Source organism: Castor canadensis, chromosome X, assembly GCF_047511655.1.
Source record: "Castor canadensis chromosome X, mCasCan1.hap1v2, whole genome shotgun sequence".
Classification (NCBI taxonomy): domain Eukaryota; kingdom Metazoa; phylum Chordata; class Mammalia; order Rodentia; family Castoridae; genus Castor; species Castor canadensis.
The window spans coordinates 44,586,932-44,614,567 of NC_133405.1; the positions used below are offsets into that span (position 1 = coordinate 44,586,932).

Consider the following 27,636-nt stretch of genomic DNA (forward strand, 5'->3'; position numbering starts at 1 on the left):
CCCTCTATTGCTTTCTGCAATGATTTTGTTCTTCATAATGAGCACAGATTACTTTTATAATAAAAACAGAACACTTCTCCTTCCACACTATTGACCGCACAGCTCCTGTATCCCCTGCCAAGTCCTCTCTGTTGTGCTCTATTGCTCTTTTTTTTTTGGAATTGCTCTTGTCTAGCATAAAAGATTCCTCGCTTGGTTTTCCTAAGGACTGGATGTCCTGACAAAGTAGAAGAGGCTGCTAGCAATGAGACCCTCATCCCTCTGCTCAGTACTGCTTTCCATGTTTCTTAGGATGGGGAACATTACCTGGATCTCTAGCCTTCGCTTTACCTGGAGGTGATGCACATCTAAACACACATGGAAAGCACAGCAGCCAGTGAGGAAGTAAAAAATTAAAAGCAGTCCTTGCTCCAGAGACCTTCTGAGAAAACCTCTGGGCTACTTATAGAAGACACAATTGAGTCTATTTGCAGGGAGAAAGGCAGTTTCTGTTGTATATATAGAAGGGAAAGAAAGACCCACCATCACCTTCAAAGCTTCCTCCCTCCTCCAAGCACTAGAGAAAGAATACATATGGATGCAAAGCAGGACCCTGGCACCCGGGCTGCAGTCCACACCAAAAAGGAACCGGTATCCCTGAATTGTATCCCTGAATTGCTAACTTCCTGTGGGTCTTTTTCTCTGGTCTCTTTCCCTTTGAAATCACGCTACTCCTAATGTACAGCTTTCTCTCCCTTGCCGAACCGAGCCTTAATAAGGCTGCTCAGGTCCAAGGTAATCTTCCAAATACCTTTTTCAGTGATGGGTCCCAAGCCAGGCACCTCCACAGCCAAGGTGCCAAAAGGCTGCTCTTTTTCCACATTACACATCCCCATACTGAGTCTCAGTTCAAAATGTCTCAGCTTCCACAGCAGCTGATCTGTTGAGCCCTGGGAAAAAGGGTACTGAGATACAAAACTCAGTATCCTAACTATTCTAAGACATTAAGAAAGAACAGGTTCAGCCTGACTCCAACTTACAACCTCAGGGCGGTCCTAGGGATCTGAGGCTCCCTGGAGAAAGTCAAGCTGTTTAAAAATCAGAACGTAGAAGAAATGGATTCCAGAAAAGAGACAGCCACCAGACAATCTGAATAGCATGTGACTCAAAGGCCAACAGGGTAGCAATCTTACGATGCCACGATCACATGTCAGACCGCCCTAATTCTTACCCTTACTCACCCCCAAGCTTCCCTCACCTACCTTGGCTCACATCTGCTCTACGGTCCTCTCTCCATCCAGCAAGGCATTTCCTGCTCTCTGTAGCCCAGATGAAATTTCATCTCCTCTCCTTTAAAAGCCTCTCCAGACTGAGTCAGCAGATCTTCATGACCAAATAATGACACTTGCATCACAGGTCCACCCTCTCCACATGAGATGAGCAGATTTCAGGGGTTCAGCACTGGGGGAGGGGATACGCTCTGTGCTTCCAGAGGCAGATGATTTATGGCAGCTTTCTGCTCTGCACTGTTCTTACCCAGGGGGCAGGGGGAGAGTTCACTGCCATTCAAACTGTTCAGTGACTCACTCTGAGTTCCCACCCTGGCTACACACACTTGTATAAACCAGTGGGTGTTCACAAGGCAACCAAACTGTCGAACCACAACCCAAAGCTGAGAAAAACCTGAGCCCCCTCTTCCCTTTTCCTTCAAGACATCCCAGCTCAGAGAGAGAGAGAGTTCCAAAAGACTAGCTTCTCTAAGAAGCCACTAGCCACTTGTGAAGTCCTCTTCTGGAAACAGCTACCAACTGATCATGGTGGTGTCCCAGATACTCAGGAGGCTGAGATGGGAGGATCATCTGAGTCCAGGAGTTCAAGACCAGCCTGGGCAACATAACAAGATGCTGACTCAAGTGAACAAATGAACAAATGAATGAATGAATGAAAACAGTACCAGGATACCAAAGAGCAAACTGATAATTAGAACCTTCTGTGGTGGGTGGGGGGTCCCATGGAGACTGGGAAGGGGAATGAAAGCATTCTACCATATGCTGGTGACACCCTCCTTCAGCTTGGATAAGAGACACAACAGAGGGACCAGGAAACGCCAAAGCTCCTACACTGCCCGAGTCAGCTCCCAGACACAGGGCTTTGGTTCACAGGACTGATGGCTTCATTAACCCCTAACCTCAAGATGTTAGTTATCCTCCAGCTTCAGAAGGGGGACAAGAATGAAACTGAACATGCTAATCCTGCTCCAAGAACAACACTGAACACAGCAGAGACGGGTTTCCCCCACCCCGACCCCTGGGCAGATGGGAGACCATGGTGGGAATTTTGGCTCCTCCCAGGTCAAGTCAAGGGCTGCCAAGGCTAGATCTGGGAAGCAGCCATTCCTCCACCATGTGGCTACTGCTTCAAGAGGAAACAGCAAGTCCCCAAACCAGTCTATAAGCATTTGCAGACTCCAACTCCCCAACTCCAAAGAGTAGACTACTGGTGGAATTTGTGCTGTACATTGCATAGTGGGAAGGGGAGTTTTCACAAGCAAAACTCTAGTAGTCACACATGGGAGGCTATAGGTTTTTATATGCTTTACCTGTTGAGGGTATTCAAGTCCATATTGATGCCACAGAAGCCACTAGCTGAGTAGCCATTAGACACTAGGAAACAGATTTGAAGCTGTAGCATTAACCTGTCCACCAAGAGTGGAGGTGAGAGGTGGTGCTAACCAATACCACAGAAAACATAAAAATGCTTGAAGGCAAAGGAAGGTGAATGTGGTTGATGTACTTTATACACTTACATGAAATGGAACAATGAAATCTTTTGCGATCGTTTTAAGTGAGGGGTAGGGGATGAAGGAGAGAGATGGAGCAGAGGGGGTGAACCTAACCAAGGGATAGAAATGTCATAATTAATTCCCCCTGTAAGACTAATAAGGAATAATTTTTTTTAAAGTACAGTATAAAAAAACTTAAAAGCAGTCTACATTTCCTGTCTTTGATAACAACAGGTTCTACTTTGAACACCACCATGGTCCATATGAAAACCTCACATGACATCCTCAGCACAAGGCAAATGCACTATCTTGCTGAAGACTTGGGGGAGGCACCAACGTCTGAATTTAGAGTGTGAACCAGAAGAAATACTTTAGAAAACTGTTTGTATCCTCAATAGTATGCAGAACAGTCTGGACTCTATGAAAAAAGGCTTAGAAGGCCAACAGAATAAAACATATGGAAAAGAAAAACCAACAAGCTGGGGTGAAAAGAGAGCTCAGCAAAGTGAGAAGAATTGCAAAGAAATTAATACTGTAACATAAGAATTATATTTCACACTGGAGCTAGGAGTGGTGGCAAAGACCTATAATCCCAACTCTTAGGGAGTCAGAGGTAGGAGGATCGCAGTTTGAGGCCAGCCTGGGTAAAAAGCTAAAGGAATGGGGGCATGGCTTAAGCAGTAGAGCACTTGCTTAGCAAATGTGAGGACTTGAGTTCAATCCTCAGTACAATAAAAAATATAAATTCACACTGGAGATGTCAAAGAGCAAAATCAATCAAATTCAGTCTACTTGCACATCACCCACACACACCCCTCCCCATACTTTCATTCATTTTGAAATTACTTGTAACACCTGATGCAATGTAAACCCTATGTAAACAGATGTCATACTGCACTGTTTAGGAGAAAAGGTCTATCTGTCCACAACAGATGCAACTTTTTTCGGTGGGGTTTAAACTCAAAGCATTGCTCTTGCAAAGCAGGCTCTCTACACTTGAGCCACACCTCTAGTCCATTTTGCTCTGTCTATTTTGGAGATGGGGGTCTTGCGAACTAGTTATTTGGGCTGGCCTCAAACTGCAATCCTCCCAATCTCAGCCTTCTAAGTAGCTAGGATTAGAAGCATGGATCACTGGCACCAGGCTAAACAGATGCAATTTTTTAAAAAAATATTTTCAATGTGTTGTTGGTTGAACCTATGGATGTGGAACTTGCAGACACAGAAGGCTGACTAGATTGGTTTTACACAAATCTGAGTGAGAAAAAGCATTGTGTAGCTTGGATGTTGAAAGTACTAGTAGATAGCTCTTCAGGAAAGAACCATTCAAATCAGCCAAATGAGTAAAAAGAAAATGGCTCAGATTCAAAGAGACAGGGAAGAGTACCGCACAGTGCAACCGGCAATTTTGGTGCTGCTTTATGAGCATCCACGGAAAAAGGAGCCAGGAACAGGAAGGATACGAGGCCTTGAGGCAGGAGGTCATGGGACTGGAATGCTAGCAGCTGGGAATGTTACAGAGCAAAAAAGCAAGATACCCACAGCTGCTGTGGGGGCGGGCCAGGTAGAAACCCCTGAGGGTTTTAGCTCCAAATCCTGGCTATGTGCTTTCTGCTAAGGCGGCCTTTTAGCCGCAGGTAGCAAGGCACAGGTCAACTGAGGAGCACATAAATGAAGCAGTCAGAAGACAGGCTAACTGTCACTCTCCCTTGCCAAATGTCCCCTGAAGACCCCATGGAGAATCCTGCCCCTTCCCCACCCCCAAAACAAAGCGGCAGCCCAAGCCCATCATGGGACATGCGGCCTGCCATGTACACCACAGTCCTGTCTTGCAGCAACTGGACATGTCCCCAGGAAGAACATGCCAACCCCTGCTTAGCTGCAAGGTTGGCAAACTCAGCACAGCTGGCACAGCCAAGGAACAAAGAAGAAAGCATGAGACAGCGCTAGTCACTGAGCCCACAGGACACACGGATGTAAAGACACAGTGCCCATCTGTATGCAGATTTATGTAAGTGTAAACAAGACACTTCAGTGCAGAGTCCTTTAGACAGTAACAGAATGACAGAAAGTACACATTTCAGCAATAAAGAAGCGATTCGGAGCATGAGCTCTGGAGTCAGCGAGGCATTAGATCAAACCCCGTGGGCATCATGGACAAGCCACTTTCTGAGTGTCAGTTCCTGGATTCAAATGGAAATACTGTTAGTACTTCCCACACAGGCTTATTGGAAGGATTAGATGAGAGAATTCATGCTAAGTGTTTGCTACCATGCCGTGACTCACAGCAAACCTGACCATGCAGCTTAGCAGCAAAAGGAAGAAAAGCAGCCGGGCACACCTGTAATCCCAGCATTCTGGAGGCTTAAGGCAGGAGGATTGTGAATTTGAGGCCAGCCTGGCCTAGACAAGTCCAAAAAGTCTCAAAAAAAAAAGGGAATCCTGACTGTGTCACTATGTAATCTATGTAATCTTAGCCAAGTTACTTAGTATTTCTTGGCCCCACTACTTGATTTGAAATATGGATAATGGATTCCCTAGTTCATAGCATCATTTAAAAATAAGATCAAGTTATTTAAGACAATGTAAGACTGAAAACAGTAAACAGGTAATACTAACATATGATAAAGTTATTTTTTTAAAGAGCTATCTACTTTCTAAAATACTGATTTTTTTAAAGACAAGATCTCACAATGTAGCCTAGGCTGACCTCGAACTTGCAATTCTCCTACCTCAGCCTCCCAAGTGCTAGGATTACCGGCATGTACTACCATGTCCTACAAAAATACTGACTTTCAAATTCTGTATTTCCACAGTGAATAAAATGCACGCATTAAAATGGGAGAGTGTTGTAAAAACTTGGATAAATCTTCAAGGAGTTATCCTAAGTGACAAAAAAAATCAGTCTAAGGGAGATCTACTGTATGAGTCCATCCACATAACATTCTTTGAATAATAAAATTAAAGGGATAAGGGACACATTATAATTGCAAGGGGTCAGGGATGGGGTGCAATGGGGAAGGTGGTGAGTGTGGACACAAAAGTACAACGGGTGAGCTCCTCGTGGTGACAAAAGTGTTCTGCTACATCCAACTATATCCATGTTGATAGCCTGGCTGTGATACTGAATGATAATTTTGCAAGAGGTCACCATTGAAGGAAGCTAGGCAAATGGTATGTGGAGATTCTGTTTTCCTACAAGTGCATCTGTGATATTATATTTCACAAATTCTTTAACTATGTATCTAATTATTTCAAAATACAAAGTTTAATTTTAAAATGTTATAAAGTGGACTGGAGGGGTGGCTCAAGTACTAGGGTACCTGCTTTACAAGTGCAAAGCCCTGAGTTCAAACCCCAATCCTACCAAAAAAAGAAAAGAAAAGAAAATGTTATAAAGAGTTTACAATAAATGAGGAAAAAGCACATTAAATGAACAAAACAGAATGGAAAACTATGATTAAAGAAGATGAAAGTAAAGAAGTAACTTCTCATCCCGAGTGGTTAGAAAAAAGCAGGAAGAGAGAAATCAGTAAAGTTAAAAGCAGAAAATAAGTAGTAGAAAAAATAAATAATGTAAGGTAGAGATGATAAATCAAATCCAAAACTGGGCCTATGTAGTGACCAAAAATTGATGTGCTTACCAAGTGGATTAAAATACAGAAGAGAGATCATGAAAATAAACAAGATCAAGTTCAAGAAAGAAGACAAAGCTATGTATGAAGTGATATTTTTGAAATTATAAAATAAAAGGCTAGGACATGCTCAATTAAGTTGATGGCAACAAATTTGAGAACAAGAGAAGTGGACAGATTCCTAGCAAATACAAATGACCAAAACTGACCCAAAAACTATTTGAGTAGATTGATTACCATAAGAAGATACTAGAAAGGCACATATGGGTATACCCACTGAAAAAGGCACCAAGACCACATGAGCTTCAGACGTGAGTTTCACTGGTCCTATAAAAGACACATCATTTCTAAGGGTAATTAAAATATTACAGACCAGAGAAAAAAGGAATATTATATAGTGTCTTTTAGATAGCCATCATGACCTTAATCCTTAAGTCTGATGAGAAGAATATAAAAGTGACTATAATCTTACTTATGAATACTGAAGCTATATTCCAAATAAAATATTAACAAGTAGAATCTAACAATGTATCAAAATAATAATACTCTATGATCAGCAGGCTTATTCCAATAATGTAAGAATAGTTCAAAACCAGAAATTCAATCCTCATAATAAATTGCGTCAAATACATTTGGGAAGGCTGAGGTTGTAGCTCAGTGACCGAACACTTGCCAACATGCTCGACACCTTGGAATCCATCCCAAGCGCTGCCAAAAACAAAAAGAATAAATAAAATAATAATAATTTAAATGAAAAGCAAAACCCACATGATTAATAAATGTTGAAAAGTTATAACATACAGCTACCATTCTCTTCTTTTAAAAAACCCTTTCAGTAATTGTACAAAGTAAACATAATAGACTATGTAACAAACACTAATGGCAAAAATGGAGGAACATAAAAAGTTAAATTTAAAATCAGTTTTAGGCATAGTAGCCCACCAGCACCATTTTTATTTACATTTGTCTTTGACTTTCTAGCAAATCCAACAAGAAAATAAAATGTCTAGTGTAACTATTGCAAAGAAAATTAAAATAAAGGGCTGGCTGAGTGGTTCAAGTGGTAGAGTGCCGGAGAGCAAGCACGAGGCCCTGAGTTCAACCTGCAATACCATCAAAAAAAAAAAAAAACTAAAAGAAAATTTACCAGAACTACCAAGAGAATTTGGTAAGATAATTAGACACACAATTTCCAACCTCGATAATCTTTTCCTATTCTAGCAAAAAGCTCTTAGGAATAGACAAAGGAAAAATATTCTACTTATAACAGGAAAAAAAGCTGGTAATTCCTAAGGAATAACTGTATAAAAAATGCATAGAGGAAAGACATAAAACCAGATCTAAACAGGTAGAAAGCATTAGCATTTCTTGGATAATAAATATATAATTTAAAACTAAAATATAAACATGACTCTAATTAAAATCCTAATAGGGTTGGGAGGGTTGAGGAAAAGTGATCTTAAAAAGTAGTGTAAGAAAAATGCCAGAGAATGGCTAAAAGTTTTTTTCAGCTAATGTAATCAAATCAATGTGATCCTGGTACACTAACAGGCAAACAGATAAAACAGAATAATCAATAAATAGGCCCTAGCGTATAAAACTTTTAATAGCTGACAATAACGGTTGTTCAATTCAGAGGGAAAAGTAGGAATTATTTAATAAACTGTTCTAGTACAATTGATTTTCCAATTTGATAAAAAAAAATCTTAAATAAGACTGGAAATCCAGAAGTTTTATAAGGAGAGAACCATTTGGATACAAAAAAACAAAAAAATCATATGGATATGCCATCAGCAAAGTCAATGCATATAGATTTGGAAAAGATATCTGTAACAACGATGAGAGATAACAATCTAATAGTTAAACATAAGAGATCTAAAACATTAAGAAAAATATAAACAACCCATAGGAAATGGGCAAATGATATAAACAGACAACTCAAAGACAAAAAATTTAATTGTACAAAAAAAGAAAGATACTAAAATTCACTAGTAGTCAAGGAAAAACATTCACTATGTTCTGAAATTATAGAAGAATCATAATATCTATTGCTTATAGGGATATGAGAAAATAATAATCTCATTATGTACAAAAGCAAAAGCTAAATTATTAGACTGTTGTAAATCAACATGGCAACATCTGCTAAAAATATTTATTTATATGTGAACATTTTTATATCCATCTATATCTATCTATGCATAAATTGAAAGCCACAGTATATAAGGGCATATATACCATGGGGTTTATTTCAGCATTGATTTTAGCAGCAGAACTCTGCAAAGAAAGTCAATGTTAAATGTTAACAGGGAATGTCTACACAAATTACCACGTATCCGTGAAATATTTTGCAGCCTTATAAAAATAACACCTATACCTATAGACTTTGATAGAGTTCTATGAGATATTGTTGAATTTTAACAAGATGTGGTAAAATCTATGTAAGATTGTATTTTTGTAAAAGAAACAACTAACAAAAAGTTCCAAAATCCACAGAAGCGTGTATGTGCATGTTTGTCTACGTGCACAGAATAAAGTATGGAAAGATACAGATTGCTTTGGTAAGATGTAGAAATGGTGTAGAAAGGTAGAGAAGGAATCAAACAAAAAGGAAAACAAAGCCAGGTGTGGTGGCTCATGCCTATAATTCCTCAGCACTTGGGAAGCTGAGGCAGGAAGATCACAAGTTCAAGGTCAGTCTGAAACCCTGTGTCAGAAAAGGAGAAGAGAGGGGAAGGGAAGGGAAGAGAAGGGAAGGGAAGAAAAAAGAAAGGAAACAAAAAAGCAAAGGACCACTATAAAAAAATAAAATCAACATCAAATTTATAATAGTATTTATACATGTACATACACATATAAATACGTTTAGAAACAAAACAGCAAAAACCTCAATATACAATATGATCTTTGCTTATTAAAAAAAAGAAAGGCAATGAACCAAAATTATCTCTTGGGGGGGGATAGGATTAGGGGTGATGTTTATTTCCTTCTGTACCTATCTCTGTATTTTCTATAATGATAATTGTTACTTTCATCGTAATGAAATAAAACCAATAAATGTTACTTTAAAAACATTAAACTGAATAATTGAGTTCATTTTGTAAAATCAAGGAAGGGAAACGGAGTTAAATACCCCTTTCCCCAAGGAGCTGTCCAAGAAAGAAATACATAAAATCAGACTCCATTATCCCTCACCCAGCACAAAGTTACTCACCTAAGGCAAGAGACTAAGAGGCTATTTGAAGGAGCTACTGGAAGCAGCAAATGGGGTGTTTTTCCCCTACCTAACATTTTAATGACTGAAGTAAATCAGAAAGCCATTTATACCACTCTCAATTATCCAAGGATCTGCTGAGCCCTTTACTTCTTGTTCACTCCCTCTGGCTAGTGGCCATTTCTTAGCACAGGAATAGCTCCAAAATGGGGGTCTGGGAAGGGGCAAAGAGGTGGAAGTCATTCAGTCAATTTACCTTCACATTAACAACTCTAATAAATGGTGTGATAAGTAAGATGGCCCTAACTCATGCTTAAAATGAGGATTCTGGAACTCTTGATAATTTCATTTAAGTAAACTTACCCTCAGAGAAAAACAATTGGCTTGTAATACATTTTAATGATTTGATGCTTTCTATTTTTAAGAAAATCAGGGCTTGTAAGAAGGTGACATTTTTCTCTCCTCACTTTAATTTGCACTTTAAGAAAAAAAAAAACAGTGCCCTTAAATCTGAAGAACCACATCTTCAGTGGCGTAGTAGGGTCACAAGGCAAGACTCTTTGACAGGAAGGAAGCAGTCTAGACCCTAACAGGCTTTCCAGAGCGACTGTCTCAGGCCAGCAACCTTCCAAGGGAACACGCCTTAAACCACTCAGCCCTAAAAATTGGCTCAAAAGGATCTGTCCGCACTTGACAAAAACCACATCTCCATAAACACACAGCATTTCCCTGTTTCAGTGGTCCTTATAGACTTTTATCCCTTGGGAAAGCCCAGAGACAAAACACTTCATCAAAGGACATCATCCCATCCTTTATTATCAAACACACAAAACAGCCTAAATAGCAACAGCAATAGAACATAACCCAATTTTCTCTTACTTGAAGATGACGGTAGCTCCGGGGCATGGAGGACAGGCCAGGAGGAAGATCTGCAATTGAAGAATTAAGAATGGTCAGTAAGAGGACCACTGGACAAAGTAAGTCAGTGCTACTTTAATATAACATAGACACAAAAACAACCAAAATTCTAATGCAAAAATATAACAAAGTATAAAGGTAAAATTTGTATGCTTTCTATATTGGTTAAAAAATAAATTAAAAAATTTTAAAGGCAAACAAAAAGTTTTCCAAAATACATGTTTATACATGCATTTGTGTGTGTGTGTAAGAGAGAGAGAGAGAGAGAGAGAGAGAGAGAGACTCAACTTTTTAATCCTTCAACTTCAATATGACATAAAAGTCAGTCTTAGAAGCTTTTAACCCAGGGCAGGTAAAAATAGATTCTAAGCATGCCAGGCCATCTGGTTTGCCTCCCATGGGGGAAGGTAGATTTATCAATACCCAGGTTGCCAAATTTAGCAAATAAAAATACAGGACATCAAGTTAGGTTTGAATTCCACACAATGACTAATGTTTTAGTATAAATAGGTCCTAATACTGCATGGAACCTAGTTACGCTAAAACATTGCTGGCTATTCATATGGAATTTGTGTTTAACTGGGCATCCTGTGTTTTAGGATTTTTTTGTGACATTGGGGACTGAACCCAGAGCCTCAGGCATGCTAGGCAAGCTCTAAAGCACTTGAACCACACCCCCCAACCCAGGGCATCTTGCATTTTATCTGGCACCTCTATCCAACTACTACCTCTAGACCCCAACTCCCACCCTTTGATTTGATTCTTTTGTTTCTGAGCACACCTAGGTGGGTTTTACTGTTCCAGTCTCCTCCCAGGTCAAAGCAAGTAAAAAGAATCTTGTCCTTCTAAGAGACAGGTAAGTTCCCTGCTACTTGGAGTGACCTAGACCTGGGTTACAGCTATTTGGCTTTCACCTCTGCAGTGGTTCTTAAATGTCATCAAGAGGGACAAAAAACAAAAGCCCTGGGAAAACTTGCCAAACATGCAAATCCCTGGGTGTTTCTATGGAGAATTCTGCTTCCACAAGTCAGGGACTCCAGGAAACTGTGTGTTTAACAAAAGCCCCAGGTTCAGCGATTGCTGCTAACCTTATATGCAGTGTGTTTGAACTTGGACTGAACTACTGCAAGGGTCAAAGACATTGAGCCGCAGGAAGGGCTGACAACACAACGAAACACCTGTTTGTGGACTTCCTATACCCCCAGTGACTTAATGGTGTGGTTGAGAAATCACTGACATGTGTCCCTGTCTTGTTGAGTGCTTTGACAAATACAGATTATCTGAATCGTGGACTAGTTAGCTTTGTCATGTGTATGTTCTTTACCATTTCACTCTGCAGTTCTCTGACTCTACGTTTAGAAGAATACGGTACTATGAGAAAAATCACTATAAGGAAAGACACCTGTGTGGCAGCTTGAATTCCTGCCAAGAGGAAGAGAAAGAAGAAGGGGAAAAGGAAGGGGTTGTGAAAAAAACACCTCCAGGAGTCCATCACCTGTCCATACCTCATCAAAGAACCCCTCCAAGGAAAGAGCCATCCACAACACGCCTTTCCCCCTGTGGATCAATTTGATTAAAAGTACAAAACCGATGATAATTACAGGTCCACAATCCTTTATTGGCAATCCTCAAATCCAAAAAGCTCTAAAATCTGAAAAGTTGAGTTTTTCAAAAGTAATGTGTTAGCAAACCATGACTTGAATGAAGATGAGCTTTTACAATTTATTTATTCCACATACAGTGAATATTCATAAAATTTTCCATAAAAATAATGATGTCATGGTGGGGAGCTGCCCCAGACCTCCCTGGGAGGCACTGTACCTTTCTAAAATCCCAAAGATTCTGATTTCTGAAATACATCAGACCCTACTGGTTTCACACAAAGGACTGTAGACTTGGAATTTCAATCATCCAAATACGAACTTATCCCCATGCCCCAGCCCACCCCTCAGGAGCAGTCCAAGAAAGAAAGAAACAAAGCTGGTATTTTTTAACCCCTGATCCAGCAGGAAATTTACTCACCTTAGGCAAGGGACCGAGTTGGAGGCTGCACATAGTTAGCGAGCATCAGGCCCATCAAAGGCTACACTCTGAAGCTACCATACACAGAGAGGAGACATGGGTCCCAACCACCTGGAAAAGGTCCTTGGTACTTCTGGAGTCCCCAAACAGTCATGTTGGCAGCCTTCCTGAGCTTCTGGAATACCCCCTGACACTTCCAACATGCCAAACAGAAAGTAAAAATGCAACACTGGGCCTTGTAGTTGAGTCTTTTCTAGATCCATAGCCAAGAGGGGGATAAGAAGACTCCCTATAACTCCATTTGGCTGTTGCCACTCTGTCTATGCCAGCCATCGGGAGCCTGCTACAGGGGACACGCCCTCAGTTCAGCTCTCATATTATTCTCCATCATTCACAGAGGTAATTTCTTCTGCGATAGCTAATCTAGCCTCTTTTTCTTCTTTTGTAGCACTGGGTATTGAGCTCAGGGCCTGTGCATGCTTGGCAAGCACTCTACCACTTAAGTCATGCCTCCAGCCCTTTGTTTGTATTTTTTGAGGCAAGGTCTTGCTAACTTTGTCCAAGATGGCCTCAAACTCACAGTCCTCCTGCCTCCACCTCCCAAGTACCTAGGATTACACATGTGCACAACCATACCCAGCTGCTGATCCAATCTTGATTCTAAATGAATTTTCCAATAGTTACATTCATGTGGCCACATCTTTCTATTCAACTGTTGCCATTTTGCCTGTGCATTTCCATCACCAGGATAAAGGGTATTTTTTCAAGCAATCTTTAAATCAGATACTGTACAGCAGTTTTGAAAAAGAACCCCCAAGTTCCTTTTCCTGTAAACCCATGGCCTCATTTGGTAATGTCCAAGATTTCTGACATTGAACCTTTCTGAGGTCACATCTACAATCACCATTAGCTAATAGAACTTGTGAAAAAAACTTTTTAATTTAGAGGCCCAAGGGCCCCCAGCCTTGGCTTGATTATCTTCCTTGGTTGGCTTCCAACTACCACCAAATTTGGGTAGCATGTGTTTTAGACCAGTAGACAGAAAACTAAACTATCCCTCGAGCTGCAAATAGAGTAGGAAGAGGGACGCTTAGACGTGCAAACAAGGAATCTGAGAATGGGCATATCCCAGCACCAACCTGGCACTTCATATTCTTGCTAAAATCTTTCCAGTTTAGCCCCGAAGGGCATATGCAGGCAGCATATGAAGAAATGCTACAGAGAAGTGCCACTTTCCATCGTCTGGTAGATAAACAGGGCCATGCTATTCAACCCCATTTTACAGATGAAGAAACAGTCTCTTTGCATTCCCAGGAAAGATTCCTGTACTAATCCAAGTTCTCCTACCCAAACCTGTAAATTCAGCTCATTCCTAAACACCCAATATAGGCACCAGCTGCTGTCCCAGCTCACGCTCTACCTCTGAGGCTGTAGCTCCAGGTTTCTACCTCCCCTACTGAACCTCTAAGCCATCACTAGTCCTGCTTCTTATTCCTGTCCCCAGTCCTATCAGCCCCAAGTTCACTGCCATCGTTGTTCAGCCTCCCATCCACTTCTGTGCCATGCCAACACTACATTCAAAAACCACCATTTTCACAGTACCTAAAGAAGACAGCTTTTGTTCACAGGAGGAAGTGCTAGTCCTGAGAGAAATGTAACAGGAAAGGGGGTTGGTCACCAGAGACCATCCTAAAAGAGGGGCTAGCCAGGTTAAACATGGGGGAACTAAATGAAAGGAAAACAGTACAAGGAATAGGAGAGTGGTGTCTGGCTTAGCACATAATCTCTCCAGACCTAGCCCTCCCTCCCTGGTTCCCTGGACTCCACCTCACCAGTACCTACAGAAAACGCTCAAGGTCCTAAGAGTGGCAGACAAGACCTTCCTTACCTCAGTTTCTGCCTGTCCTTTCAGCATAGACGTGAGCACACTTCACTCTAGCCAATGTGCTTCTAGGCATCATTTCTAACAGGTTCTTTTTTATCCAATTATATAGATATGCAACAACCGGCTCAACAAATATCTTCCAGTTGTAAAGGTAAGTTAGGTCTACGTTTTCTATTCCTTTCCTCTTTCCTTAGTCCACAGTTATGGAGAGAGACGTTCTAGGTCTTCCAAAGGCAATACAGCCATCCCTTGGTATCCATGGGGGACTGGATCCAAGACCCCTGCAGATACCAAAATCCAAAGATCCACAAGTCCCTTATATAAAATGACATAGGACTTACAGGTCATCTACACGATCTTCCCATATACTTTATATCATCTCTACATTACTTAAGGCTTTTGATCCCCATAATGTCCACCAGAAAAATTACTTGAATTGATACTCCCTCTGGAAATATAGGAGAATATGTCCTCTGCTGTAACCTGACCAATAAGTAATTACCATTTTTAAAGCAAAACACACGTGAATACAAGTTATTGCTTTAATTGCCATGTGTCAGATTACCAGAAAGATTCAACTACTGTCTAGCGTCTTCATGGGCCAGCCATTTTTCTTCCTTTGGGATGTGACCTCCCATGCACTCAGTTTTTCAACTGTGTCAATTTTTATTGACTTGTAAGAGCTATTTATACGTTAATAACATTTAACACAAACTGTGTGGCATTTATTGCAAACATTTTCTTCACACTGTCATTGTCACAACTATATTTAGGGTAGATTTTTGATATATAGAAGCTATTTCTTATCTTTATGTAACCAGATGTACCTGTCAACTCCTTTATGGCTTCTATCTCTCAGATCATGCTTTGAAAATTTTTTCAACCCTGGGATTATAAAAAAAAGTGTCATCTATTGTTTTCCAAATATTTTTGCAATTTTAATTTTAAAATTTAAATCTCCAACATCAAAAAATTGTACCATGGCTAATCCAGAATGGCCTCCCTACTTTTCCCTCTGTGGCTAATTTTTACTTACCCTTCAAATGCAAAATGAAGCCTTATTTCCCCAGAAAACCCTCCCTATTCTCCAAGGTTAAATGCCAGTCCTGTTTCTTCCAGTAGCTCCCTCTTTGAGAATTTACTGTTTTTGTCAATATAAGGGGCTTACAAAGAAGCCTCCCTCAAGAATTGAGATAAAAGGGACATAAGAGTAGCTACTAAGAACTAAGTTTTAAAATAGCAGACTTGGAAGGCAAGGTCATAACCTGTCTGAATGACACCTCAACAATGACTGGGTTTGGCCAAACCCTGAAGTAGGTGTTTTTGTAATGTCCTCACCCAGTGTCCATTCCCAGGCTCATAAAAATCAAGTTTTCTGGTCCTGTTGCAAATCCCCCACCTCTTATTAAAAGGATAGAAGCAGCTCGCTCTCTCTCTCTCTCTCTCTCTCTCTCTCTCTCTCTCTCTCTCTCTCAACAGGATCTCAGTGTAGCCCAAGCTGGCTTGGAACTCACTATATAGTCCTGGCTAGCCTCAAACTCTCAATCCTCCTGCCTCAGCCTCCTGAGTGCTGTAATTACAGACATCTTCCACCACACCCAGCTTGTATACAAGCTTTAGCATCAACAGAGACTTGGATGTACACACTGGCCTTGCTACTCACGAGCACTGTGGCCTTGGACAAGAGAGGGGAGGAATTTTCACCTATAAAATAGGAACAAAAAGGAACCTATGTCTCCTAAGATTTTGGAGAGGACCAAATGTGATAAAACATCAAAGCCTTTGACACAATGGCTACCTAGAGCATAGCAAGCACTCAGTACATAGGAACTACAATTACTCTGATTTCCACAGAAATTCCACTGGCGGAGTAGCTCAGGTGGTACAGCACCTGCCTAGCAAGCGGGAGGCCCTGAGTTCAAATTCCAGTAGTGCCTAAAAAAAGTCCACGTCAACAGAAATTCCATTCCCTATGGTAAGCTACACCAGCAACAGCACATACTAAACTTGCAATTCAAGCATGAAGCCCTGAGTTCAAACCCCAGTCCCGCCAAAAAGAAAAATGTTTGCAATTCATTTGCCTTTGCTTTTTCTAATTCTGTGCTTGCATTAATAACATTCTGATTTATGACTTAACTTCCCTTGTCCAGCACTCTATAGGGAGAAAATTCCCAACCACTTAGGTCACTTTCTTATCTGTCAAATGGCAATTACAATGGCACATGTCACAGGGTTGATGTGAGAACCGAATGCTTGAAGTTCTTAGCTCGGTGCACAGTATATTGCAAGGAAGAAAATAAGTATGAGGTGCTGATTGTATCATCCTCATTGGATAGCTTTTCTCTTTGTACTACAAATGCCATCAAAGTGCACGGTGACTTTAATTTCTTCCACAAAGCCTTCTCCAACAACTCCAGACAACTTTTTTCCAACAGCCTGTAGAACTCATCAGGTTCTTGGATTTCATTTCATTTGGGTATTAAATAGCTCTGTATTGTCACACACAGTGTTACAGCTGCACACAGTGTCACAGCATAGACCGAAAGCTAGGATCTGGTTATCAATCTTTCCCTTCTGACAAATCTCAACCTGCCATTGGCAAGCCAGTGCACAAAGTCCAAAGTTTTCTGCAGAAGGTCCTTAACCATGTGACCTCCAGATGGCTTGTTAGTTGATCTCCACCCAAGCCTCAGTTTCCACATTTCTAAAGTGAGAAAGTAATCATGCTTAGCTGCAGCATCACATCCTCGACTGCAGTTTCCACACAGATACTCAACGTTTTTGGGCTATTTCCATCTAGATATCAACAGGCAGCTCAGATCTGGCATTCCTAAATCTGAACTGGTCATCTCCTTTCCCTACCTTCTTCCCTACCTACTGCTCTTCAAGAAATAGGAGGGAAGAGGCATCTCTTCCACCTAGTAGAATTTCACCGAGAAAGGCAGGCAGGAGACAAGGTCAGCGCCAGGCCAACACTACAGAAGTAACTTGCTGGGAAGAACCCCGGGGGAGATGCCACCATCACTGACAAAGTCCTTACATTCGGCACACCAAATACTTGTTCATTAGAAAGGGAAACCTGACAGATACCACCTTAGGCAAGTAACCAAGTTTAGCATCACAGCAGTAAGACACATCATGTCCCCTCCCTAGGATGCATCCAGAAGGACACATCGTTTCCACGGTAATTCTGCTCAAATTTCATAATCTCAAATTTCATTTTTTTTGGATGGGACTGGGGTTTGAACTCAGGACTTCACACTTGTAAAGCAGGCACTTGAGCCACACCTTCAATCCTCAAATTGCATAATCTCAAAATCTGATCATGAAAGCCATCAGAGATGCCCAAATGGGGACATTCGGATATGAGGGCGATCTGGCTGCGACATCTGTCACCCCATTGATCGCCAGGGTTGATTCGGCTGATCTGGCTGGCTAGGCGGGTGTCCCCTTCCTCCCTCACCGCTCCATGTGCGTCCCTCCCGAAGCAGCGCGCTCGGTCGAAGAGGACGACCATCCCCGATAGAGGAGGACCGTTCTTCGGTCAAGGGTGTACGAGTAGCTGCGCTCCCCTGCTAGAACCTCCAAAAATGGGGACATTCTACGAAGAAATTGGTCAATACTCTTTAAAATTCTCAAGGGCTGGGGCTGGGAATGTAACTGAGTAGTAGAGAAATTGCCTAGTACGTTCAGGGCCCCGAGTTTGATCCCCAGCATTACAAAACAAAACAAAGCAAGAGCAAAAAATAACCCCACATACTTAAAATCAAGGTCCTAAAAGAGAAAGACAGACTGAGGAATGGTTGTGGGTTAAAGGAGATAGAATTCTGCACTGGATTCTGGATCAGAAAAAGGAAGTTAGTAGAAATTTGAAGAAAGTCTGTGGTTTAGTTAACAGTACAGTGCCGACATTAATCGTGTTCACAATTGTGCTATGATAGACTTACAGAAGCCTTAGCACTAGGGGAAGGCGTAGAGGATCTCGCTAGGCTATCTTTGCAACCCTTGTAGAAGTCAATCACTTCAAAAACAAAAAAAAAAAGAACCACATTTAAAGAAGGTACTGTCAGTCAACTAGCTTATCTCCAAGACTTTGAGCTCTGCTCTTTTGGAAGCCCCTCATGTCATCCCTCCCCAAGTCCTGCCATCTTGCCACTGCAGCCTTTTCAGTGGATCTCTAATCCTTCTTCACTCTCTTTTCCTACTTCAGTCCGTCATTTTCCTAAACTACTCTAGGACTCCAATGTCTCTCCTTTACTCTATCAGGTCCCTCCTCTTAAAATAGTGTCCTGATCACGTTACATTCCTCAGGAATATCAGATGACAGATTTATTGCAACCCTGATCAGAATCCCAGGAACTATAGAAAGTGACAAGCCAAATCTGAAATTCACACAACAATGCAAGGAATCCCACATAGACAAAATGACCTTGAAAATAAGAACTAGCAGAAGGAATGACACCACCTGATTTTGACACTTAACCACAGAGCAGCCAAAATAAAGCCCATGTGGTACCGGCAAAATGACAGACATATAGACGATATGGGACAGAAGTGAGTCTCATAATAATTGAGAGTCTTGACTCATTTTCAATGAGGATGCCAAGACCATTCAATGTTGAAAAGAGTAGAATAGTCTCTTTGACAACGATGCTGAGACAACCAGATATCCACACATCAAAGCTGCGTGAAGCTGGACCCCTACACCTCGCCACCACAGACAAAGGTTAACTCAAAACCAGTGACCTAACTGTAGAAAGCAAAAACTATAAAACTGCCAGGCACAGTGGCTCACACCTGTAATCCTAGCTACTCAGGAGGCAGATATCAGGAGGATCATGGTTCAAAGCCAGCCCGGGCAAATAGTTCATTAGACCCTATCTCAAAAATACCCAACACAAAAAAGAGCTGGTGGAGTGGCTCAAGCAGAAGGCCCTGAGTTCAAACCCCAGTAATGCAAAAAAAAAAAAAAAAACAAAAAACTATAAAACTAGTAAAAACAAATAGCAATAAATTTTCCTGGCCTTGGATTTGACAATGAAATCTAAAGACATCAAAAGCACAAGCAACAAAAGAAAATATGAAGTAGACTCTGGGCTTCAAAGAACAGTACTTTGAAAAGACAACCCAAAGAAGAACGGGAGAACTAATTTTGCAAATCATACATCTGATAACAATTTAGTATCCAAAATATGTAAACAACTCTTAAAATTCAACAATAAAAAGACAAACAGCCCAATTTAAATAGAGAGCTAAGATCTGGGTATAGTGGCGCATACTTGTAATCCCTGCACTCACAAGGCTAAGGAAGGAGGAGCTCAAGTTCCAGTCCAGCCTGGGCTACATACAGAGAACCTGTCTCAAAAAAAGTGAGCTAAGTACGTGAATAGACATTGCTCTGAAGAAAATATAAATGGCCGATACATACATGAAAAGATGGTCAACCTTATTGGTCATCAGAGAAATACAAATCAAAGCCACCATGAAGTAACACTTCAGATCCACTCGCATAGCTAAAATAAAAAAGACAATCACAGGTGTTCACAGGGATGGAGAGAAACTGGGACCCTCCTACCCTGCTGGTAGGGATGCAAAATGGTGCTGCCACTTTGGGAAAGTCTGGTGTTCCTCAAGAGATCAGACAGTTATCATGTGATCCAGCAATTTTACTCCCACGCTCAAGAGAAATGAAAACCTACGTCTACCCAAAAACATATACACAAGTGTTCAAAGATCATGATTCAGAACAGCCAAGAGGAAGAAGCAATCCATTGCTCATCAATGAACAGAACAATACACAAAATGTGCAATAGCAATATAGTGGAATATTACTTGGCCTTTAAAAAGAGTGAAGTACTGATACATGCTACAACATGAATAAAACTTTAAAACATCATGCTAGGATGTAGCTCGATGGAAGAACATGCCTTACATATGGAAGGCCCTGAGTTTGACTGTCAGGAGTGCTAAAAAGTGTGGGTATGTATAGGTAGACACACAGGGAAAAGGTCACTTTAAAAAGACCATATATTATAACTCTACTTATGTGAGATGTCCAGAATTAGCAAATCTATAGATAAAAGTAGTAATTAGTAATTCTTCATTGCTTATGGCTGGGAAATGGAAGAAGGACAGATAGGGGGTGACAGTTAAGCAATGTGGAGCTTCTTTAGGGGAGTAATGTTCTAAAACTGATTATGGAGGTGGCTGCACATACCTATGAATACACTAAAAGTCACTCAGTCATGCACTAAATTCATTTTTTGAGACAAGGTCTTGCTATGTAGGTGAGGCTAGGCCAGAACTCCCAAAGCTCCTGCCTTAGCCTCCTGAGTGCAGGGATTACAGGAGTACACTACCATGTCCAGCTCTCTATCATAAACTTTAAATAACTGAATTATATAGTATATGAATTATATTGCGATGAAATTGCTTTTTAAAATCCCACAAACTTTGGATAGCTGCTTACTGCTTGGTAAATAAAAGCCCAAAGTATTCCATTTGGCATTCAAGTCCCCTCTCCTCCCCATCACTTGACCCTCAACAAGTGCTGTTACTCACTACTCCCTTTCCCATGCCTTTCCACCCAACCATTCCCAGTTTCCCACCTCTATCCCTCTTCTCACCACTCCTTCTCCCCGGGACTCTCTCCTTTCAACTCATCTTCATGTTTCTATCTGGATTTTCCCCCAAGGCACAGCACAAATGCTCTCTCCTATCCAAAGCCTTCCCTGTTCTTCCACGCTTACATTCTAGGCTCTCAAAACATTATTTACTGATAGAATAAAGGTCTGGTGGCTCTCCCATATGGCTTCCTCTGCCAGAAAATAATCCTCCTGAACCGCAAATGTACTTCTTTCTTCCTTGCCTTGTCGCTGTTTCAGCCCCCTTCCGAAGGCCCTGAGAACAGTTCTAAACTGCCACCCTCCACTTCTCCCAAAACCTTGCCTTTGATGAAGAAACCACTGTTATGACATTACGCCAGGGCCACCGAGTATAGTTGTGTAGGTTGTGCACTGCACAACCCTAGTGGCGCCATTCAATTATAGTCTATGTGAATGGCACCCTCTCCTAGGGTTGTGTAGTGCATAGCCGTTCGTGGCAGCCCTGCTTGGAAACCTACCTAGAATTTGGGAATGAAGACAAAAAGAATATGCGATGAGAGAATCACTATAACTGTATTGTTGTTGAGAATCTTATGAACATGAGCCAGGCATTGTGGTACACACCTGTAACCCCAGCACTCGGGAGGCTAAGACAAAAGGATCAATGACTTAAAGGGCAGCCTGGACTACATAGGGAGTTCCAGGCCAGCAGGGGCTACATGTTAAGATCCCGTCTCAAAAAAATAAAAAGGAAAAAGAAACTGAAGAGAATAACATGCTCATAGCACAGTGTTGCCATGGAATTAGAAAGTAAGAGTGTCAGACTGGGGGTGTGGCTGCAGCATAAGGGCCTGAGGCCAACCTCCGGTACTTGAAAACAAAGAGAGAGAGAAAAAGGGAGGGGAGGGAAGGGGAGGGAAGGGGAGGGAAGGGGAGGGAAGGGGAGGGAAGGGGACGGAGGAAAGGAGAAGGGAAGCAAAAGAGGAACAACCAAGGGAGGTGGGAATGTGATCTCTCTCACACATGCAGTATTGCCACATTTGATCTGATAACTGAGATGTGATTAACGAGCAGATAGCATATACAGTATGGAAATGCTGGACAAAGAGATTACTCACATCCTAGGCAGAATGACTCGCGATTTCATCATACACCTCCGAATGGCACACAATTTAAAATTTATGAGTTACTGAGGCAGATGTGGTACATGCCTGCAATCCCAGCTACTTGGGAGGCAGAGGCAGGGGGATCATGAGTTTGAAGCCAGCCTCAGGCAAAATTAGTGAGACATTACCTAAAAATCAAAATACAAACAAAAGGGTTGGGGGTGTAGCTCAAGTGCGTAGAGTGCTTGTCTAGCATGCTTGAGGCCCTGGGTTCAATCCCCAGTACTACAAAAAATTATGAAATATTTATTTCTGGCATTTTCCATTTAACATTTTTTGGACCCAACAGACAGAGGAGAACTGAAATTGTAGAAAGTGAAACTGTAGGTGAAGGGGACAACTGCAGCTTGTTGATGATTAGTCTCAGATTGTTGCTGATAAAACAATAGCAGTGACTATTCTTTATTGAGGCTTACTATGTGCCTGGCAACTACAGCCAGCCTCTTATAAGTGTTTTTTCCAGTATTCCTCACAGCAACTCCACTACACAAGTTACATTAACCTCCATTTACATATGGGGAAACTGAGCAACAGAAAACAGGTCACACAACTAATAAGTAAGTAAAAGAGCCCTGGCTTTGAATCCACAGCTGTATGAGTCCACAGGTCATGTTTGTAGCCAACACTATCCTTCATCTCATCATAAGATAATTTGTCTTTTGTGCAGTTCCTGCTACCCCTTCGTCCCACAGTGACAATCAGACACAGAAAATCTCCCCAGGACACCTGTGCCAGTGTGTCTCTGTGTCTTGGCCACAGCCTTGGGACACAAGTTGGAAAAAAAGGGAAGAAGACACGGTGAGCACAGAAGAGGCCCGATCTTTTGGTGAGCCATGAGAGTCCCCCTCTGCCCCATTTAAGACAGGATCATGCTGCTGTCATGACCTCAATCCCAGAAAAATACTTGGAACAGGATGCCCTGGCTGCCTCAAGAACCCTGAAGTAACAGGGCCTAGGCCAACCAGTGGGAGGGACAGATGGATGCTATCCAGTTCCCTACAGGAAGGCAACCAACTGTGTCAGGGTCACAGCCATGTGGGCCGGTGAATATTTGCAAAGTCCTGCCACCAGTGAGCTAGCTGGGACAATGACCAACGTTGGTGAGGATTTGGGGGTTGGGGGATGGGATAAGTGTATTTTTAAAGAAGAGATTGCTTGACACCCTGTAGGCTCTGTCTTCTCTTTTCAAATAGGTGTAAGAAAGAATACCTGGTCCTCATAGTGATGCTAAACTATAAAATGCCCAGTACTGAGCCAGGCATGGTGACACACAGCCGTAATCCCAGCACATGAGAGACTGGGGCAGAAGGATTGCAAGCTTGAGCCCAGCCTGGCCTACATAGCAAGAGCCTATCTCAAAAAACAGATTAAACAAAAAAAAATACATATATAAATAAAATGCCCAGTGCATGGGTCCATCTGTCCTTGCTGGAGTTCCACGGTTCCATGCACACAAAGAGGTGCAGGACACAGTTCCTGTCTGCAAAAGGCTCACAGTCTGGCAGGTAAGGCCTACTAATATAGACTATAATACCACCTCCAATGATGAAACTGCTTGGTGAGTCACCTACCTCTAAGCAGGCCACTGTGACATGAAAATCTGGTAGAAAAGAAGGTGAAAACTGCTGGGGGTGGGGTCAATCTCCCACCCACACCTCTGTATTCAAATCTCAGGCAAGGGGCCTCTCTCCATCACTCCTGTGGAAATGGCCACGGAAGCTCTGCTCTTTTCTCTTACAACAGCCATCGCCATGACTCCTTTATAGGTAGCTGTGCTTTTGTTAAGTGCCCAGCTTCCCCTACTGACTGTAAGCTCCTGCACCGCAGAGCTGAAGTTGCTTGGGTAATGAGAAAAATATTCAAACACCAGTCAGGCATGGTCATTCACATCTGTAATCCCAGCTACTTGGGACATACAGGCCAGCTCAGGCAAAGCTAGTGATAGCCTACCTCAAAAAAATGCAAATGAAAGGGCTGGGGTGTGGCCCAAGAGGTAAAGGGCTTGTCCTAAGCAAGTTCCAAGACCCTGAGTTCCAACTCCAGTACAGTTAAAAAAAAAATCTTAAGTACATATTCTTAAATACATATTCCTGAAACTCATCTGTTAAGGTCCTTCTTACCTGGTGGGATCTGGGCATCAGTATTTCAAAGTTTTTCCAGGTTTGTCAATGACCATTCGCAGTACCCATAAAGCAAGAAAGAGGCTCAGTCATTGGTTTTAAAAGTCTTCTTTAAGCAGTATACACATTCCCCTCAGAAAAAGACAGGCCCAAGAAGTCTGTAACCAAGACAACAAGCCAGGAGCACAAAGGCACAGGCCTACTACGATGGGAAAGGGAACCAGAGGAAGAGAAAGAGTAGACATGTCTGCAAGCACTCAGAGAAAAATGAAAGGAGAGGACAAAGGTGTCCTGGTAGAGAAAGGTCACCAAACTCCTGCTCCATCTTCCAAACTCTGGATCCTGACACAGATACCCTCCAGGCTGAAAACAACTCAGAATTGGCAAATTAAACCCATAAAACCTGCTTTCTTCCTAATCAAACTTTGGAATCAAATGAGAAGGTCCGCCCTTCCAGCCTGCTCTCCCTTCTCTCAAGTACCTGACCCACTTGCAAAACAGGATGACAACGGAACACGAAATCCACATGTGCTCCGACTTTTAAAAGGGCTCTTCCTCCATCTGTGCTCTGATCCCAGAGCTTGGGTTTTGTTCCCAACCAGGGAAGTACTGAGATGGATGAAAGGGCTGAGGATGCTGCAAATTGAAAGCCACCAAGTTGGCCTTTTGTTCTTTTTTTTTTTTTCCCCCAGTCAGGGACTATTCTAGAAAGCAGACATCAAAAGGAACATTCAGCCAGCAATGAGCTGAAATTAGACAAAATGTGATGAGGCATAAATGAAAAAAAAAATAAAGGAAAAAGACTCTTTTTGTACCAGAAGGGGCTCTTTTCTGAAAACTGCTTCAAATTACGGCACTTTGCACATTCGCTTCACTCCAGGAAACTGGGCATTGGATCTAACACCCGCGTAAGGAACGGGCTTTGCCAGGCTAGGAGGAGACATTGAGACAGACGCAAATGGCCCAGAGTTTGGCGCTTTAGGCAGTCAGGACAGGGCAGGAAATGCGTGACTCCAAGAGGCCTCTTAGCCCCTCTGTTCCCTCAGCCCGGACAGACACACAAGAGTTTCTTCCAAGTGACAGTGAAGAGGGGCAACAAGCACGTGTGTGTGGGAACACACCACCGGTGATGTGACGAAATACAAATGTGTGCGCTCCCTTTACTTAAAGAGCGACGACTGCGGTTTTCCTTTGTTATACGTTGTGCTGTTGGCCAACTAGGGGTCAAGGTGCTTGACTCCCGTAAGCCTTTGGGCTTACGATCTTTTTTGTTTTTGTTTTTGTTTTTGGCAGTACTGGGCTTTGAACTTCTAGCAGGCACTCTACTGCTTGAGCCACACCTTCAGACCTTGGGTTTGTACCCATAAAAGCTATGATTTCCCTTCTTCAGGGTCTACTGATATTCTTCTCACCTGATGGGTCTTTCTCCAGGAACCCTACTGAGATAAGTTGTATGCAATCCACTCTTCAGCAAATTCTATTCTGAGCAGGAGAAACTCTCAAAAATCACATGAGAAGGCAAAAAACATTAGGCAACAGGTATTCAAGGTATAGGTTGAGTATCCCTTACCTAAAATGCTGGCGATCAGAAGGGTTTCACATTTTGAAATAATTGCATAGACTTTACTGATTAAGCAACCCTGATTCTAAAATTCCAAATCTGAAATCCAAGAAATGGTTTTTTTTTTTTTTTTGCTGGTGCTGTATTACTTATTTCTCTCATTAAAAATTAATTTTAATTGTACATATTTGTGGGGTAGAGTAGGACAATTCAATATATATACACAGTGTGCATGATAAAATCAGAGTAAGCAGCATTTCCATCTCCTCAAGTATTGATTGTTTCTTTGTGTGGTACACCTCAAAGTCCCCTCTTCTAAATCTTCAGAAAATAGATTTTCAAAACAAAATGCTTCGTGAATGTACATGCCATCCCTGTGCAGGGGCCATGCTAATCCTGTTTGCATCGTTCCAATGTGGGTACATGCACTGTCAAAGTGAGCACTAAATCTCAAATTGTTTGTGGCTTGAACACAGGACCTCATGGATTTGAACTCAGGGCCTTACACTTGCTAGGGAGGTGCCCTTACCACTGGAGCCACTCTGCCAGCCCTAAATGCCAAACTTTTTCAGTTTCATGTCAGCACTCCAAAAGTATCAGCTTTCAGGGATGTTCAACCTGTATTGTGTTCATTTTTAGTAACTGAGGCAGGGCGCCAAACGGAATGACCTCAAGGCTCTTCTTCGCTCTATTGGAAGGACATGAAAGCACTGCTACTTCTCACATGAATATAACATCTAAGCCATTCAGTGAGTACTAAATGGCTTAGAATATTCAAAATGGTGTTCTCAACATACTAGCAAAGTGATTTCAGCAAATCGCACAATCAAGAAATACCCACTGAGAGTTCAGCTATGTTCTCCACCGTCTACAGATGTGGAATCCTGGGGTAACGGAAAGCATCCACACTGTGCGGTATCTGGGAGCCACACTCCTCAAGCTCTCCTCAAACCTAAATTACAGAAGGCACAAAAGACTGAACACTACTTTCCTGGTCCCCTGCTCCATCACCAGTAGTGACCCTGTCAAATCACTGCCTCAAATAGTCCCAGAAGGTTAAGTTGTTTCCATACATTTACTTATGGAAATGTATCTTCTGGAGGGATTCCAATCCCACAAGTGCTAAATGAAGTATAGACTTGGGCAAAAGAACCAAAAAACCCACCCTCTTGAAATCTCAGAGCCCTCATCTGCGAAAGAAGGGGGTTAGACCTGATTAGGAGTTCTCAGCGGCTCCTGAGTATGTCCCATCAGATGAGAGGGAAAGCAAGTCACCTTTTATTTATGGTTGTTAGGAATAAATAAAGTAATGACGTTTGAGAATTCTTTACATATATATTCATTTGTATGACAATGACAGTCTTCTAGCTTGCCTTGCTACATGCTTGAGTCAGAGAAAAAGCTCGAATTACAGGTACGGCCATTAAAAATTCTGCATAACATAAATATTGCCTTGTTATTGGTGTGGACTGCCTCTTAGTCCACTGAGCACACGGATTCCATCCATCATGAGTGCAATGGGTAAAAAAAGTTTCAGAAACCCTGGACTCTATCATTCATTCACCTGCCACCCGGTTACCTGCCAGACACTGCTGAGTGCTCGGGATACTGCGCCAAGTAGCACAGTCAAGGTCTTTGCTTTTGTGCCGCATTCAGTCTAAGAGAAATGACACGAAGCATGTAAAACACACTATAATCAGAACTATTCAGTTTTGACAGCCAGAAATGCAGGCATCACTAGAGGCACGAAAG

At 41.9% G+C, this 27,636-nt stretch overlaps 1 protein-coding gene and 1 non-coding gene across 8 annotated transcripts in view; both read right to left on the reverse strand.

The window, feature by feature from the left end:
• The window catches only part of Tmem164 (transmembrane protein 164), a 157,403-nt gene that overhangs the window by 84,868 nt on the left and 44,899 nt on the right, over positions 1–27,636 (reverse strand). For 4 of the 7 annotated variants that reach the window (XM_074063172.1, XM_074063168.1, XM_074063171.1 and 1 more), the window contains one exon: positions 10,487–10,536. The exons of 1 other annotated variant lie outside the window; for it this stretch is intronic. Coding sequence is in view for 2 of the 6 variants with exons in the window: in XM_074063168.1 (XP_073919269.1) it covers positions 10,487–10,536 (50 nt within the window). In the remaining 4 variants the exon portion in view is untranslated. Of the gene's footprint in view, positions 1–1,019; positions 1,066–10,486; positions 10,537–12,547; positions 17,789–27,636 lie in introns of those variants that run through there. 2 more of the 7 variants (XM_074063170.1, XM_020169593.2) reach the window with 2 other exon arrangements.
• Positions 26,222–26,326, reverse strand: LOC141420090 (U6 spliceosomal RNA). The gene has a single exon (XR_012444787.1). It is a non-coding gene; the product is annotated as a U6 spliceosomal RNA (small nuclear RNA).